The following is an 18,994-nucleotide window of genomic DNA, read 5'->3' on the forward strand; positions in this document are numbered from 1 at the left end:
TGCCCATAATATATTTTTCATATAAATATAAATTATATTGATCTCAAAAATAGTCAATGCAATAATAATTTTGTCTTTTAGATAGACAACCATTGGTATATATTGTAAAAATTATCTCTCTATAAAGTGTATCTATATGTAAAGGTGTTAAATTAATTATTATTATCTATAGAATATATAAATATTAATTTTTTACAAGTATTGAATTCCATTACCCATAGTCATTGTCAACTTATGTATTATGATGCAAAAAAAACTTGCTTCGTACTGCTTAACCGAATAAAAAATATATATATATAATCACAATAATTATGATGATGGATCATTTTCTTTTGAATGATTACTGTTTTTTCTTTTTATCATTTCTAATTGTTTTTTTAAGTTCTGATGCATCTGTGTTAAATTTTCCTGAATCATAAATTAATTTTAAAAATCACTATGGATAAAATAAATATTTATCATTTATTTTTATTTTACCTTTTCACTTTCGAGTTTTTTAATTTCTTCATCATCTTCTTCTACTCCTTCATCACACAAAATTTCTTCCTGGCTTAAGCGCTCTGCTAATTGTTCCATATGTCTTGATAAATATGCTATTTCTGTTTGCACTTTAAGATATTCTTGAGCAAGCTGAATAAATAATCAAAAGTGTCAGATTATTATCTATATACAAGATCACAAGATAAGACCTTAGCAATTTAATAATGTAGTGAATATGTTTTCATATTGTTGAGTATAATTAAGACTTGAAATACATTACTCTGTTATAGAACACTTTAATATTAAAATTTTAAAACCTTTAGGATCAAAAATATTAAAATTATTATTTTTATTCGAAAAATCTTATTTATTTAAATTTTTTTTTTAAATTAAATCAACTAGAAATATAAGTAACTAACACAATTAACATTTAACATATCATGAAAAGCGTACCTGTTTATGTTCTTCAAAAATTTGAACTGATTGTGGACAAGTGTTATCTGGTGGGATTGGATGTAGTTGTTGATCTAACATCAGATACAAGTTATCTAGTTCAGGATGTGTTCCTGAAATACCACCTAGAATATATTACATGAAATAATTAAATTATTATTATATTAGTTATTTAAGCTATAATAAGTATAATACACTGAATATTAAATTTTTAACAATTTATAATAAAATAAATTACCAAATATATTTCAATAATATTTAAGATTTAATAATATTTGGAAACTAAAAAAATCAGGGATTAGATTATTGACGTTCCTTTCAAAATTTGAACTATAAAAAAAAAACTTATGTCGTTTCAAAACTATAACATAAAACTATTTGAACTTCTTAAATTAATTAAAAACAACATTCGACAATATATATATTAAACATTAATATAGAATATTAATAAGACAAGCCATTTAGTAAACGAAGCCAAATAGGTTGGCTACTTACTGTAGTGTTCATTTGTGACGCACTCGCTAAGCTCACACATAGTTGTTGTCCGTCAGGAATCGTGCAAGGAAATAAACATACAAATACACAACACTAGAAAAGCACTACTCTCTACAGCCGTGTTGTGTCTAAATCTAGCTTAATGACTCACACCCTTTACAACGTGAGCCAGATCACTCCAGACATCTGGACCACAGTTCTGACATCCCGTTAACCACAAATCATGAAAGTATTTTGTTAAATGAAAAATACACAAATAAGGTACACATAACTTTATTAATGACATAAATTGATATTTGTTGTAACTTTATATAAATATTGTGTTTGTTAAATAAAAGATAAACTACCGAATTATTTTTAATATTAACGTTGTTTTAATTTTGATATATGTATAATCAAAATAAAAAATAAAAACATTATTTAAAATCAAGCGTGCATAAATTAGGAAAATGTTATTTTTCATACTGATAAACTTAATATTTACTGTGAAACGCATCATCAGGGTCATTCAAGGACAATTTCGCAATATTCTATAATTTTATTAAAATTAGGATAGGTGTAGTATCAAAGGAAATTACGTAGATGTAATTGTTGAACTATTAAATTCAGTGATGAGTCACTACTTCTAAAACCATGTAGGCTTATAAATTATATATATATATATACATTGCAACATAATAAAGTCATAATAGTCTTAGATATTTCTTATTAATGCAAATAGTGAAATTTGTTATGTTGTTTGTTTTCAGATTTCAATTATAAAACATAAAATAATTGATTCGATTCCTACTCTATACTTAATTAAATGAAGTTTTAATACTTTGAAGCATAATCAAAAATACATTTCATTATAATAAGCGCAAATAATTAGTTAACATGCGGTTTCTAAAATGTTATCGTTTATAAGCCAACCGATTTCTTTTTTATAATATATTATATATAAGAGTAAATAGATTAAGATTGACGGTATTTTACGAAAGAGGAGCGCCTACCTATACACTGAGTAATCAATTATTTCAATGTTCTACTTAAAGTGTTGAATACATTTAAATCGATCACCTTTTATAAGTACTCAAATAATGTAGTTTTCATATTTTAGCATATTACAATTTGACGTTTGTCCATGGACCTATTCAGAAGAAATTTTCGTTTACGAATTTTAAATATTTCACAGAAACCATAAATATAAATTTTATTTTGTAAATTTGATTGAATACATAATACAACGAATATTATGCTGTTAACATTTCATTTTTACTCAATGGTCTACGTCGAATGTGTGGCCATTATAATAAATGATAATTGGTAAATTTATTTTCAATCATCCAATCTCATCATATATAATTTTAACTGTCATACATACATTTTTATTATAATTTATCTATACAAATATCTTGTTGGTTAAAAATGTATTGCATTGTATTGTAAACTGCATTTTTTTTTTAAAGAATTTTGTGCATACTTGACTTATTTGAACAAATTTTCTCACTAGAAAATCTTCAAATATGATAATATTGCTTTTAAATTTGTTGTTGTACCTAATGGTAGTGTAGTTTAGTTATTTATTTAATACTTTTTATACTATGACATATAAACTAATAATAAAAAACGTTTCTAATTTTAAAAACTCATTACCTACTAACTCTTTAAAATTAAATTAATTTAAAAAATATATTCTGTATAGATATTCTATGTGATTGTTTTAATTACTTGAAGACATTTATTTCACTTAATGCGTTAGTCCGTGACTCATTTTGAATGTAAAAATACCATTTATGATATGTAATCTATGCCATTAATATATTAATAAAACAACAATAAATTCATAATACTAATTCTAACTTTATTTCATACATAATTTGCGAATTTGAAAAAATAATTTTTAAAACGAACATGTACATTTAAATTATAATAACATTCTAGAAATTGGAATCAAAAACAAAAATATGAACTAATTTTAAAAATAGAACCTATATCTTCAATAGAATATTGAAAATTGGTCATGTGTTAAATGTTTACTTTATATTTATATTGCATTAGTAGCATAGTTGTATACATTTACACAAAAAGTAAGAAAATAAAAAAAAGTAATCATACAGGTCATCATCAATCAACACTAGTTAAGGTTTAATTGTTATGGAAAACGTTAAAGAAAGAAAAAATGAAAATATAAGTAAGTAATAATAACACAAATCGCTGCCGCTTATTTATTATTAACTGCATGAGTGCTAATTACAATATGGTGTTAGGCAGCCATTTAGTGAAGTGGGCTTCACCGTACACGTCTTAGTGTTTCCTAGCTACTTCCGTAAATTCTAAATTTATCTGACTAAGCTCTTAATTTAGATATAATTTCTAATTTTTTAACTACCTAAATATATGATTTTCATTTAATATGCAATAATCTGCAAAGTCATCAACATTTGTATTTGTACGATTAAATTCAAACCTTAAATGTGTATAGAAAAATATTACACAGTGATTTTTTTAAATAATTGTAATTGAATAAAATATGAATAAACTAATATTAGAACATAAATTAATCGTACAAATAATTCCTTAGACAATGAATTAATACATTACTACATAATATATTTAGAATACCACAACCATACATATTAGTTTATTACTTTTATAGAGTAGGTATGTGTTTATAGTTTAAAAGTATAATCGTAGGCGGATTTACGTGATGTGCTGAGTGTACCCAGATAAATAATAAATAACAATTAATACACATTAATTGAATTACAGTTTTTTCTAAGTAAAACTACAAGATATTGAAAAACTCAATAAGTTTCTGAAATAATAATTTCATGCATTTTTTACCAATTATTAAGTTTGGTTCATTGCTATTGTTAAATTATATTCAATGTTATTGTGGACACGAAAAAAATATTATAAAATAATATCATAAAATATCATAAAATATTATACAATAATAGGTTATAGCATTGGTTATTAAACAAGTATTGAATACCTAAAATATTTTAACTGTTGTCTATTTTATATACCGTTTTATGGAAGAAAAGTATAGATAAAAAAAATGAAAAAAGTTGATGAATTTGTTTATAGCCACTCATTTATATTATAAAAAAATAACTACAAAAAAATGCCGGCACACTCAAATGGAAGACTCTAGGTTCACCTATGAGTATGATATAGAAATAATATAATTTATCTAATATTAAAGTATCTTTAATAACTATTCAGAAATACAAGAGAAAAAAAACAAGTCAGTCGGTGTCTGGATATTAACATTTCGTAAAAATTATTTAATTTTACTTATTTATGTAATTAACTAAAATCTTTGATTATAAGTTACATTCTACATTTTTACTCGATCATTTAGATTGAAATAATCAGATTAGCAAAAAAATAAAAGGTCATGTCCTTCTAAGACTTAGGACACCGGAAATAAAATGTTTGCATTGACATACTGATACTGGCAAATAGCCATCATTATACTCATAACACAATGAAACACTGGAATATAAACAATGTTACAAATAAAATACTCAAAAATGAATTATGTAATTTTAATAATATAAAAAAAATGAGCACTGAGTACTGATATAAAAAAGTAATAAGGATTAAAATGTAATAGATATGTTTTTTTTTACACCAAAAAAATACCAATACATTTTAAACAAATTTTAAACTATTATACGAAATGGGGGTAAAAAATTTAGCATAGATAACTATATTATTATACATAATACTTAGAATCAGTGCCGTAAAAACCGAGTGCGCCGAGTGTGCATTGCACACAGGCCACGAACCTCGTACCATATTATGGGGCCTCAAAAGGTCGAATGCTCAAAAATGTACCATAATAAGGAGCCTCATGATTTTGATTTTAGACACGGGTCTCGAGTAGTAGGGTTACAGTACTACTTATATATATATATGTTATTGGGTAAAATATACTAGCTTACTAAAACATAATATCGACGCCTCAGTTCAAGACTGCAATAACTCAAATTATGAAACTACTGGTTCTAGAATGAAATAAACGACCTCTAAAGGTGAATAATGCAACTAAAAGTTATTGCATTATAGAATCGAAATCGTTGTAATTTTGCAAATAATATCACGTAGATAACTCAATTCTGCATATTTTTGAGTTATTGCAATCTTGAACTGAGACGACGATATCTTCTATTATATTATAATCATTAAAAACATGTTATACAAAAGAAAATAAATAAATAAATATTATATGTATATATTTTAAAACATCTAATACATATTATTTTCATATCATTGTTTTATATTTAAAATATGATTCATAGATGAGAATGTCATAAGAAATAAATAAATATGAGAACATAATGCAATAATCTAAAAGGATACGGGCAAGGGGTATTGGTAAAGTTAATTAATATAGATATAGAATTATATCTATATCTATATTAGATATAATAAAATATAGATTTCATTCAAAAAAGTTAAATATTCATATTTTTATGTTAGTTATTAGACCTTTTTAGGCCCCATAAAATAGTAAGATACGTACCTGGGGCATGTGTGCATTCTACTCTGTATACCCGGTTTTTAAGGTACTATACACGACACATCTCGTGATATTTAAAAATTAACCACCTAATTATTCATTTATAAATCACTCTTATCATTCATTCAAATAAATTTATTTTTAGATTAAGAATAAGTGTGATTTAAGATTAATTAAATAAAAACCTAAAATACTAACACTTTCAGTATTTTTCTATGTAGATATAATACTAATTATTTTAGACAATGATTGACATAGATTCAAAAATAATTGTAATCCACATTAAAGATTAAGGAATATTATAGACAATAGTGACAGCAAATTTTGAATAAAACAGCAAAAAAATATAAAAAACTACCTTAAATAAATTTAATTATAATCTATAAATATTAAAAATAATATTATTTATTATAATATAAATATATAGTATTAATATACATTTCAAACTTTAAACTATACAATAAAATTATATGAATGGGTTCAATGGCATATCCAGGATTCATTTAACGGGGTTGTTTTAAAATTTAATAGACTTATGGTAAGTGGGTGGCTCTGCCCATTAATAAATACCACATATTTATATAAATTATTATTAATGAAAATAATTATATTAAAACAGTATATGTAATATCTACAAGTTATATACAACATTTATTCAAATTATACTGCAAGTTTGCAATTTGGTGAAATACCATAAAATACGGTCGATGGGGGGGGGGGTGTTCTAACACCCATATCACCCCCTCCCTCTTCCCTAAATACGCTCCTGAGTGGGTTAGAGTCATAGTGGTGTAAGCCACAATTCCGTAAAAATTGAGTTATGTTCTGTATGTGTATCTGTAAAAGTCAATTTATTGATGGTAAAGTGAAGTTATATTGTTGTGCCATCTGGTGATAGATGGTACGAGTTATGACTCACTTCACATTGCCATTCAATAAATTGACTTTTATAGATACGCCTACAATACATACCTTAAATTTTAAGAAATTGTGACTTACACCACTATGGATTTAACCCACTCATATAATATTTAATTACTATACTGTACAATAAAAAAATATTTTTATATTTATTGTTATTGATGCTTTTGATGCCAAAAGCACTAAAAATAACAACTTTAATACCAATGAGCAAAGGCCTAAATTATATATATATATATATATATATATATATATATGTTTATTAGTAGAGACAAAAAAAATTAACTTACAATTACAATCATATACATACATCAGATCTTTTGAGCTTCCGTAATGTAGATGATATACATGTATATGATCATGAGACATAATAATATATATAAAAGTAATTTTCATAAAACATCAGAAAATATGATAATATCCACTACAGATAATCCTTTAAATTTTTTTTTTTTTTTGGCTAAGCCACAGGTCATTCACCATGTGACTCATGCTGATGTGATTTATTATTAAAATAGTAACTGGCATTCACGTGTCATCAGAAAAAATGATCTCTTTGATGGATCATTTAACTTGGCGGTCATTCGCCTGAAGAATTTTTATAAATAAATCAGGGTATTCAGTTATAAATGTTGTATCATCATAAGTATTTTGCTTAATAATTAGTTATATTTTCTTTTAAAAACAATTATATTTTAGATCAATCAAATAAATAAGATGGAGTTAAATCAATTTTTAATAACAATTGAATATTAAAGCCAAATGATTTTTCATTTGTAAGCAAGGTTTTTTTAACAATGATATCTATACTATCAATCTTCATCTCATTCATTTGACAAATAAAAATAGAATAAACAAACACATTTAGACTTCCTTTGTATTTAAATATAAACTGACATATCCTCTTTTACAAACTATATAAATGTAATCAGACTTATTTTAAAGAAACCAAAAAACCATGGCTGCAAGAAATTTCAGTAAGATTTAAAATAACCCTTTGGACAAAGAGTTTTATATTGGATCTATTTTTGCTATACATTTTGCTGGGCACTATCCAATTAATTTCTATTGTTTTTTTTTTTTTTTGTAACAAGAGTTTAAAAAATATAACAGTCAAAACAATAATTTAATGACTTTACTCAAATAATAAAATAATTTTCATAGAATATTTTTACACGTATAACAAAAAAGATAAAAAAAACAATTTAAATCTATAAATATCATATTACTATTTCAATTTCATAAATACCGCAATTGTTTTTTTTCTACCTTAACTATAGCCCTAACATAAAGGATAAAATCAAAATTATTATTCATAAAGTATAAATTTATCACGTATATTTTCATTAACAGTTAAATCATATTTTAATTAATTTTAATGGCATTTATATTCACTTTATTTCTTATTTCAACAAATAATAAATGTGCCCTTATATTTTTTCTTAAAACTAAATTAAAGATATTAATTTTCTTTGTTTATTTAAGATAAAAATTTAATTTTTGATTTGTTGTAATTTAAACTAAAAACAATAGCAATAAACTGTAGTTCTATTTTTCAATAAAATTAATTATTAATTTGTACTAATTATGTTTAGGTTGTTTGTGCAAAAATATCTAACCTGTGTGTTGTATTTAATTAAGTATAACCAAAATCACATTTTATTTTGATGATACTTTATTTTAAACTTTATGACACATTGGTTGGCAATCAAATTGACAATCAGTATACAAATATACATCACATACACAAGCTCAAAATATATTGACACATGTGTTAGCCAAATAACAAATACGATTCACTTGATTGGTTCTAATTTTCACTACTATTAATATTACACACACACACACACACATATATATATATATATATATACATAGTTTTTGTACTTTAATTTATATGTATAAGTTAAAAATCAAAAAATTTATACTAATACAAACATATTTTTGCTCAAAATCTAAAATAATTTTATAATAATAATTTTTTAAAAATTTTTTTTAGTTAAAATCATTTTACGAGAAAATTAATTTTAAACATCATATTAGTAAAATTATTCTTTAATCAAACATTTAATTTATTAATTGAAAAAATAATAACAATTTGTTATACACTAACTGAATAACTTAGCTTCAACCAAGCGCCAAAGAATTATATTTAAAAGTACCTATATGTTTATTGTCTTTATAAAATTGGAACAGAGAAATAAACCTATTGGGTAAGTATTCTAATGATAAAATAAACAGAACAATTACTATTATCATTGTTTAGTAAAATCAAAATACTTACTGCCCGGTTAAATTCATTTTAGTTTGATATACCTTAAAAGTTTACAAAATTTTATATCTTAGGCCCTTACAAAAGACTAAAAATAAATTTTATGGTTTTAAATTTAAGGAAAAATAATTGTAAATATAATCAAAATGCATAAACATTTCTTGGAGAAGTAATCTCTATCAAAAATATTAGGAAAATATTTATAAATGTCCTAACCATATCTCCCACAATATATCTAAACTAGTGATGGGTCGAATCCTAATTTTTAAATTATTTTTCCGAATTCGAACTGAACCGAACCTATTATGATTTTAAATCGATTTCTAACTCAATACTTTTTATTATGTATATTGTACCTACCTACAAATTAAATCAACCATAATTATTAATCACTATTGTATTTTAAGTTTTCGTATTACCTATTCTACATTTTAACTTTTAAGTCTAGGTAATTGTAATATTTACAATATATTTAAATTTTAGATAATTTCTTATTATTATTATTTATTCAAAACCAGTATTGTGTTCTCTCGTGTTATCTTGTAACTTATAAAATATTCATTGAGTATTGAGTGTAATATTGGTTGTAACAATACAATCAATACATTTTAATAATATATAAAAAATAGTAATAATATCTATAATTCACAAATATAGAACGATTAGTAGAATTTATAATGTAAGGCGTAAGTTATAAACATGTTTTTATTAACAATACAGTTTTGATATCGGAATATTACCACGGATTTACCCAAAATAGATTTTAACCTCTATAATAAAATGATAAAAACAAAAATAACTAATTTATGAATGTAGATACACTGCCTCTATTATTGGCGATAAACAACTTATTAATGTTTTGGTCGACGGTGGGTGGATGTGTAACATGCGACTGGAAAAATAACATTATAATTAATGAATAACGTGTACTTTACAGATTATCACCACAGAATAAATGAAATCAGATTGGTCACTTCTAAATGTAAATAAAATTCAGCCACCATATTTTTGGAGTACTAATTTTTTATCATACTAAAAGTGATAAAATTTAATCTGTAATTGTTTTAAAAACATTGACGTGAACGTACTTCATAGTATTGTTCATTGTATTGACTCAATGAATATTAGGTTTGTTCGTTTTGTCAAAAAGTGTACACTTTTTCACAACAAGTGTAAACCAAAGCGTTTGTTTTTAAAAAGTGTAGTCTTAAGGCTTAAGCGAGTCCACATAATATGCAAACACGACACGCAGCACACGCACATACACAGCATTCGTCAAAAACGGTGATAGTGTGGACGCATTTGCAAACATCACATACAGCGCATACATGTGTATTTCGTGTTTGCCGGATTGTCGGTTCATCAAAGAAAATTATGACAACTATTGGACGGGGTTTTTCGTTATTTTAGTGTATTTACGGTTCGAATCTATGTCCGAACGCAATAAAAATAAAATGATCTTGGTCACTGTCAGTGTACGGTGTAAGTTATAAATTATAGTGTAGATTTTTTGAAATTACATAATTTAAAATGGACTTCATTGACGACCAAATATTATAACTAATCAATGAATATGAAAAATATCCCGTTTTGTGGGATCCTAAGGATAAATTCTATAAATTAAATAACAAAAAGAAGGATGCGTGGGACGCAATCGCTTCTGTTTTTAAAACTAATGGTGATGTACTAAAGAAACAAATGAATTAGGTTTTAAATTCTTATCGCCGAGAGCGTCAAAAAGTGAACACAAAATGTTTTCAGGTATGGCTTTCCAAAAATGTGAATCACTTTTTGCGATCTTAGGTCCAACTAATTGAAGTAGAATTTCAAAATCATTTATATTCCTACGACAAAAATTTGAGAAATAAATAGCACTATTCATTTTCAAATCGTTAAATAAGTTTGTTCCACTATAGCGAACACGGTTTTTAAAAATTTCACTAACCCAAAATCGACGATCTTTTTTTAATTTATGTTTTTGTTTTTTTTTAACTACTTAATTTATAACTACATACGCGGCACGAGCAATCATCAATTCATCATCTGTATCACTCATTTTTAACGAAATACCTATAACCACTCTGAATGAATACAAAAATTCAACTGTGTTCAGTGTCCACGTAACTTATTTCATTCATGTACAACACGAAAATCAAATACACCAAATACTATGTGTACGGTGAACGGTATGGTGTACTATGTGTGCAGTATGTGAAGTTTGCAAACATCACACATGATTCAAACGCATAAGCTGTGTGTTATGTTTGCATACTACGAGGACGCGCCTTTACACGATGTTTGTTATACAAAAGTGTAACATTAATGTACTTTTTTCACACTGACCCAAGTGTAAGTGTAGGCACAGCGTTTATAACGTAGCGATGATCGTTATCAAATTAAGCCTTATCAGCTAATAGTTTAAACTGCAATTTTAAATAAATTTCAAAACACGACTTACCAAATACTAAATACCGACTATTATAATCGTTTATAGTATTTGGACTCACTGTGGTTGAGTTATAAAAATAATAAAATATATATAATATATGATATTTTTATATTATATTATTATATTTTATTATATTTTTATATATTTAATTATAAATAATATATAAAAATAATTCAAACAACCATCATCGTCGTCATCGTTTATACATATACAGCTGCTGGGATTTTGATTAGATTCCACAGCTCTAACAATATTTCATCATCGGAAGAGTCACAAAACTCCATCACATGCAATTTTTGTATTTCTATTTTTTTTAATATTATAATTGTTAATTATTAATATTAAATATTATACAAAAAGTTTACTTGACTATTGTTCAAAACTACCAATAGAAATAGATTATTGTCAATTATTAAAATAGATAAAAAAGATCAGCTGATTTATCTACATCAAAACCGTTTGTTTTGAAGACTGGAATCTGATCACACCCCTTACATTTCATCCAGATACTATACTAATTATTGTATACTTTTTTTTTCCTTAACGTACAACCCTATTGAGTATTAAACCTTGTTAATTTCTAAATAATTTAATTTATTCTGTGTTATCACTTTCTATCGCCAATAGTCTAATTATTTCTAAATAATCATTATCAATTTTTATTTTTGAAAAATAACTTTTGAAGAATTGTACAAATATTTGGTTTTCGAACTATAGTGGCTATTAAGTCTGGTTCGATAAATATTTTCAAGTTCGATTTTCGAACAGTAAAAGATGCTTAATAGTTCGGTTCGATTTTTTTTCATGCCAAGTTCGAATTTCGAACTGAACCGAATATCAAGGGTTCAGTTCGGTCGAGATTCAAACAGTTTGACTCATCACTACTCTAAACATATTTCATAAACTAAAAATAGAAAAAAAAGTGACATCGAGACTAGAAACCCTTACAATAAAAGAAATTTTTGAGCGTAAATATTTTGAAAATAGAGGTAAAAGTATAGACTTGATAGGTTATAATAGTTATAATACTACATTACTATAATTTACCATAGATTGTTGATAGGTTTATTTTATATATTTTTTTTTAGATTGTATATGTACTCGTATTTTTTAAACCATAATAATACATTTTTCTTACCAAATATATTTTTAGTATATATAAATTAAATAAATATAAGAAAAGCTTCTGAATTTGAATTAAACATTTAGAGAGAAAGCTATAATTTAAGATATTTTTATTCAATTTATTGTTCAAACAATAAGAAAGTATTTATAATTTTGTTATAATAATAAATCTCTAAAAAGACCAAACACATTAAAAATATTAATAAATGTTTACATTTTAATCCTATGCTAGTTGTTCAGAAAAGTATTAAATAGAAATAGTTAACAAATAGTTATTTCGAATATACATACAGGTACTGAATTATGTAACATTTCCTTAAGGGGTTGTTGGTAAAGCTTATCTTTTGAGTACTGGATATACAGTTTTTGAAATAATAATTTAAGTAATTGTTTATAATGATATTAACAAATAATAATAATAATAATAATAATAATTTATGCTTGGTAGGCAATTTTAAAAAGAGGTACATAAAAAATAAAAAATATTGAATTTATGATTAATGCGATAGCTAGATATATAAATATAAATTGTATAAAAATACAAAAAGAAAGTCCAAGAACTAAAACCTATATTTGAATGGTCTCAAAGCTCAGAATTTTATAAATGGATGATTTTGTGTATGGTAATTTGGGTAGACATGATGAATAGTCTTTACTATATATTGTCATAGAAACATAGAATAGAACACAGAATAAGATTAAGGAAAACAGATCAAGAGCATCTATAAAGTCATTAAGAAGGGAGGAATTAAATATTTTAATATTATTGTGTAAACTAACTAAAACTAACTACTTGCAGCTGCCCAGGAAATTAAAATATAATCCACAATGGAATGCACAATGTTTTTGAAGTGTTAAATAACATTATGCTTATGAAAACAACTATTTTGATCAAACTAAACAATAACTTGATACTTTAAAATCAACCATATTTAATTGTGATTTTTTTTATTACTCATTATTTATTTCTAAATACAACATAGAAAAAGTTCATCTTTTTTTTACATGATAAATATTTTTTAAATTTATGAAGTAAATATTCAACATTTAAAAATTACAAGACAATTTATAAGATTTTATTATAATTTAAATTTTAATACTAAAAACAATTCCTATAATAACTTAAAAAATGAACTTAATATCTTTTACTGATGTGAATTTGATTTATTTAAAAAAATTTGAAATATAGCAATTTTTTTATTAAATAAAATTATAAAATTAAAAATTATTAAATGGTTAATACTTGTAAATTAATATATAAATATATAAAAACTTTAGGAGTATTATTATATTAATAAAGTATGACCAGTTTCAAATTAAAAATCTTCAGGTGAAAAATAAAGTGTGAAAAAGTAATTGAGTTGCAAATTTTTCATATTCAGTTTCAATTTTATTAACCTGACAATTATTAATTTGAAACCAGTCGTACTTTACAAATATAATAATATTCCAAGCTTATCTTATATTTATTTATTTATTTATTTACATATAAACTATTTGTTTATTTATTTATATATTATTTTTTTGTATTTTAGATTTGAGTAGTGCAAAAGAAACTTCCCTTCCAATCTTGTAATGATAAAATAAAGCAATTTTATCCTAATATAATTAACACTTAAGATACAAATTTATATTAATACCTTCAATGTTATTGATATCATCTAGCTTCTTCTGATATTGTGAATTAGATTCACCTTCTTTGTCAGTTGAGTCAACTGTTTGATAAGCACCAACTTTGTCAAATCCAGGCATGGTTAATATTTGTAAATCATCACATTGTTCAAACTAATATATAATGCAATTATTAAAAGTATATACAAAGATAATTAAACATTTTACCTTATTTTCCACATTAACAGTCAGAGGAATTGAAAATTTTGGATTTGATTTTAGGCTATCATTTGTTAACATCCCATTAATTCTTTTATGATTTCCTACAAAAATGAAATAAATAATCATATTTATACTAAAATCAATAATATAACTAAAAAAGAATTTTAAATAAAACTCCAGAATAAAAGTAAAAAATGCCATTTAAAGATTTAATACAAACATTTTAGATTTAAAATATAATAAATTCAATAGAAAAATTTGTCTACGTATAGGGCATAATTTATTACCCTCACACAATTACAAATTAAATTTAAATGGTTCTCCATTTTGCACTCTGCATATGGAGGAATTCATCTGCGATTTGTCTCATATTCTTTTTGATTGTCCTTCGGTCTCCATTAAATGTCAGAACTTAGTTTCTTCCCTTAATTCCCTGAATGTTCTATTTAATTTCTAATCCATTCTAAATTCTAACCCTGAGCTGGTCGTTATCATTATTATTTCTTTTATTTAGGAGGCTTTATCATCTGATTATTTTTGTTTATATACTTTAAATTTTTATTTTTAGTTATATTTTGCTTTGTATTATTCATTATTCAATTTGTTTTTTTTTACATTGGTTGTTAATATTTTGTAATTGTTGAGCTAGATTTATTAATAAAAAAAAAAAAAAAAATGTATTATTGAGTTGATGATAAACGTACACAAAAATAAAATATAGTGGTGATTAATCTTAATATTCTGTTACATTTTAAGACTACTTGAAAACTTTTATGCTTTTATTTTTTGTTAATATTGTAAAACTTATCAAAAGTAATTAATCCATTAATTCATTATTTAAACATGTTTCATCATAATTATCACATTGAAAATATAGTAAATAGTTTTAATTATAATTACATAAATTATCAGTTAATATATTGTACATTAAGTGGATACATTTATAAATTATATTATAATGTATGCTACGGTATTTTTGTTGTATGCAGTGTTCCATACACTTATTGTCTACCACACATGATTTTATACTTTATATGCAGTCTACCGCAAACCTGTTATCTGTCGCACATCTATATATATATTATAAGTCAGTGGTTCTCAATCTTTTTAGGACCACGACCCACATTTTTTCCCAAAAATCTATCACGACCCCATAGTTTTACATTTACAGAATCAATAAAAATAATTTAAAAAAACAAATTTATTCTATTTTATTTCTTATTTACTACTTTATAATAATAATAATAATAATAATAATAATAGTTATAATAATATATTTATAATAATTAGGCGTATGTGATGAATGTGCTTGTTTCTTACAATCTGTATAATTAAAAGAACTTCTCGCGGCCCCCCAAAAATTGACTCGCGACCCCCTAAGGGGTCGCGACCCACAGTTTGAGAAACGCTGTTATAAGTCATTCTTATTGATTCGACGGCGATTAAGTATTATCTTAACAATTTAACTTCAATAATACAGTTTAGCAATAATCATGACCGTCATAGTAAACGTATGAGAAAATCAGAAACAGCTTAGTTTGTGCTGTTATACATGATACGTTATTCTACAGTTAACCAAAAATTTTTATTCAATTGTTCAATCGGACAAAAATATCATAGCTATTTTAAAGGAAAGAGGACTTATTGAAATCAACACTCTTTTTTATTTCTTACTATGGCTCATAAACTAAATTTTATACTGGCAAAGAGAGAAGAAAAGAATGAACCGAAACTTTTAGTTTTTAATACATACCTATAGACACACTATATTGTAATACACTAATTTACCTACATATTATAATTAATAATATAACATATATATGTTAATGCATATTTTTATATAAAAACGTGTGGTAAATACTATATAAAAAGTAGAAACGGGCAGTAGACTACATACAACATGAGTATCATGTGTTACTCATAAGCTTTTATGTAATAAGAGGTGATAATTTTTTATTCTTTAACAGTTTGAATACGATAATTCATGTATAAAGTTACATATAAATATTTTTTTGAAGATTTATTTTTATAGAAAAAATTACTTCCACATAAATTTGAAATTATAATTAATAATATTATTAAGATTTGTGTGGTTGAATATGCTCTAAGTTAAAAGTAAAATGTATATTTAGCCAACTTAATAAAAATAAACTTACTTAAGCTTTCAATATAAGAATCTGGAATGTCAGGGCAAGAATCTTCAGAAGATGAACACTCTTCTTCAAATTCACTACCTAAAATATAATTTTATATAGTTTAAAATATAAGTATAACCAAAAAAGAAACTAGTACATACTAATAGTATAGCAATCATTTGGGTAAATTAATGGTTGATCGTGTCCAGAACAAAATGTTATTAAAATTCTCATAACCTGAACAACATGATCTATTGATGGCCTAATATTAGGATTTTGATCCCAACACCTATAGAAGAAACAAATAATTTTAGAAATATAAGATTATTTAGTAAATTATATTTAAGAAATAATATTCTATATGTTATTTAAGTGTTATTTATTTTATACTATATTTTAAGGCCTTCTTTATTAATTTAGACTTAATACATACACATAATCAAATTATAATTTTGTAAAAATCTGATACTAGTTTGATGTGTAAATTATACTTCAATAATGTATTTTTTCATGAAATAATTAATTATAATAAAAACTTTACATATTAATAAAGTAATGCTAAAATGTAAAACAACTGAATGAGAAAGAATAATGAGTAGTCAATCCAGGTTTGAACATTTCAGATGAGATATTAAAAAAATATTAATATACATACATGAAAAATATAAGCATTAATTTAAATTTAATCAAATAGTTAAAATGTTCCATTATAAAAAATACACAGTACATTATTCTCTGATACATTTTTTGTTGATAACAAATGTATATATAAAAAATATAATTTTAATTAATTTTATACTCTGTTATTAGTTCTTGGAACGGCCGAGGACATTTTTCAAACAATGGTGGTCTGGTTCCCTTATGCACTGCCCACATAATTCCATAAGCAGATCCTCCTATTTCATTGAATGGTTTCAGTCTTGTTAACACTTGCCATAAAATTATACCCCAGCTGTATACATCACACTTTTCAGTATAATTTGAACCTTAATAAAGTTAATATTATTATATGAGAATATGTAATTAATTTATGAAAACTTAGGCAGAATGAATATAAAATCAAACCTTCAAATACTTCAGGTGCCATCCAGGCAGCACTACCTTTATTATTAGTCATATATGTTTTTTTATCGCAAGCCGTTCCAAAATCACATATTTTCAATGTTTTACCTTCATTTACTAAAAGCAAATTTGGTGGCTTCAAATCTCTAAAAAATAAGTACTTTATTGAAGACTTCAATAAAGAATAAAAAGTTTTAAATAGGTTACCTGTGGATTAATGGCTTGGGTTTCATATTATGAAGATACGCTACACCCTCTGCACATTGCAATGTCCAACTGACGGCATGTCCTAAGTTATACTGAGGTTCAGGTTTACAATGCAATACTATAAATATAAAAATATTTTTGTAATATTACTTAAAGTCAATTTTTAGCAACAGATATATTTAGATTTTTATATGTTAATTTCGATCACTTATTTATTATATAAAAACAAAAAACATTAGATTTGTATAACAATCAGAACCTTTGCTATCTTGAATGAAATTATTATTTTCAAATATATATATAAATTTAAAAAAATTAATGAGTAAACTAATCAAACCATTATATAACGATCCTCCTTCAGCAAATTCCATTACAAGACATACAGGATTTGATGTACATGCACCGTATAATTTGACTATATTGGGATGGTTCACTCGTGACAACTGTCGAACCTCAATGGTAAAGGCTTTACGCTCAGCCTCCGAGTCAATGTGCTTGACAGCCACATAGTTGTTACGCCAACGTCCCCGGAAAACAACACCAAATGATCCTTTGCCAACAATCTACACGCAGAAAAATACCGTCAACACACACTCGTCATGGAATCAAGGTTAAACGGTGGTCATTTATACTTCGAGTTTTTCAATTTCATCGTAATCAATTTCTTCCACAAACTTTTGCCTGTGTCCATGCGTCTCTTTAATAGCCATTTGATCTGTTCATGTTCATCGGACGACCTAGGATATAATCGGCAGCGCACATTGCCCAAACAATCAGCGAGAAGTGACAAGATATCGGGTAGAATTATTGATAAATACGATTTCAATACATTCATGTAACACTTTGGTGTATATTTGTGTATATTATGTAGTGAATATTTTTGTATTTGAATTATATTGTTATCCTTTCATCGCTCGTGATTAATTGATAAAAATAAAATCGAGTGATAAATAACTTTTACCGCGGCTGTTCCGAAAACAAAAATAATAAATAAAATTATGACGTTATTCGTGTTTATCACGTGACTATACTGACCGTATCACTGATAA

General features: G+C 24.9%; 1 protein-coding gene across 2 annotated transcripts; it reads right to left on the minus strand.

Annotated features, from left to right (window-relative positions):
• Positions 1 to 6: 6 nt before the first annotated feature.
• Positions 7 to 18,900, minus strand: LOC112685485 (mitogen-activated protein kinase kinase kinase 7-like). 2 transcript variants are annotated; one of them, XM_025557403.1, is made up of 12 exons: positions 18,578 to 18,900; positions 18,283 to 18,508; positions 17,946 to 18,063; positions 17,742 to 17,884; positions 17,476 to 17,662; positions 16,838 to 16,965; positions 16,698 to 16,775; positions 14,548 to 14,642; positions 14,349 to 14,493; positions 934 to 1,046; positions 478 to 630; positions 7 to 408 (listed from the first exon to the last, which is right to left on the minus strand). In XM_025557403.1, the coding sequence occupies exons 1-12, from the start codon at positions 18,653 to 18,655 to the stop codon at positions 310 to 312; spliced, it is 1,563 nt and encodes a 520-aa protein (XP_025413188.1). In that variant the 5' UTR covers positions 18,656 to 18,900; the 3' UTR covers positions 7 to 309. The 2 variants fall into 2 exon arrangements, with proteins under 2 accessions (XP_025413188.1, XP_025413187.1); XM_025557402.1 differs by having other exon boundaries at positions 934 to 1,058; positions 18,578 to 18,898.
• Between the last annotated feature and the right edge of the window lie 94 nt (positions 18,901 to 18,994).

This window comes from Sipha flava, unplaced genomic scaffold (genome assembly GCF_003268045.1).
Source record: "Sipha flava isolate LNK unplaced genomic scaffold, YSA_version1 277_pilon_pilon, whole genome shotgun sequence".
NCBI classification, from domain to species: Eukaryota; Metazoa; Arthropoda; class Insecta; order Hemiptera; family Aphididae; genus Sipha; species Sipha flava.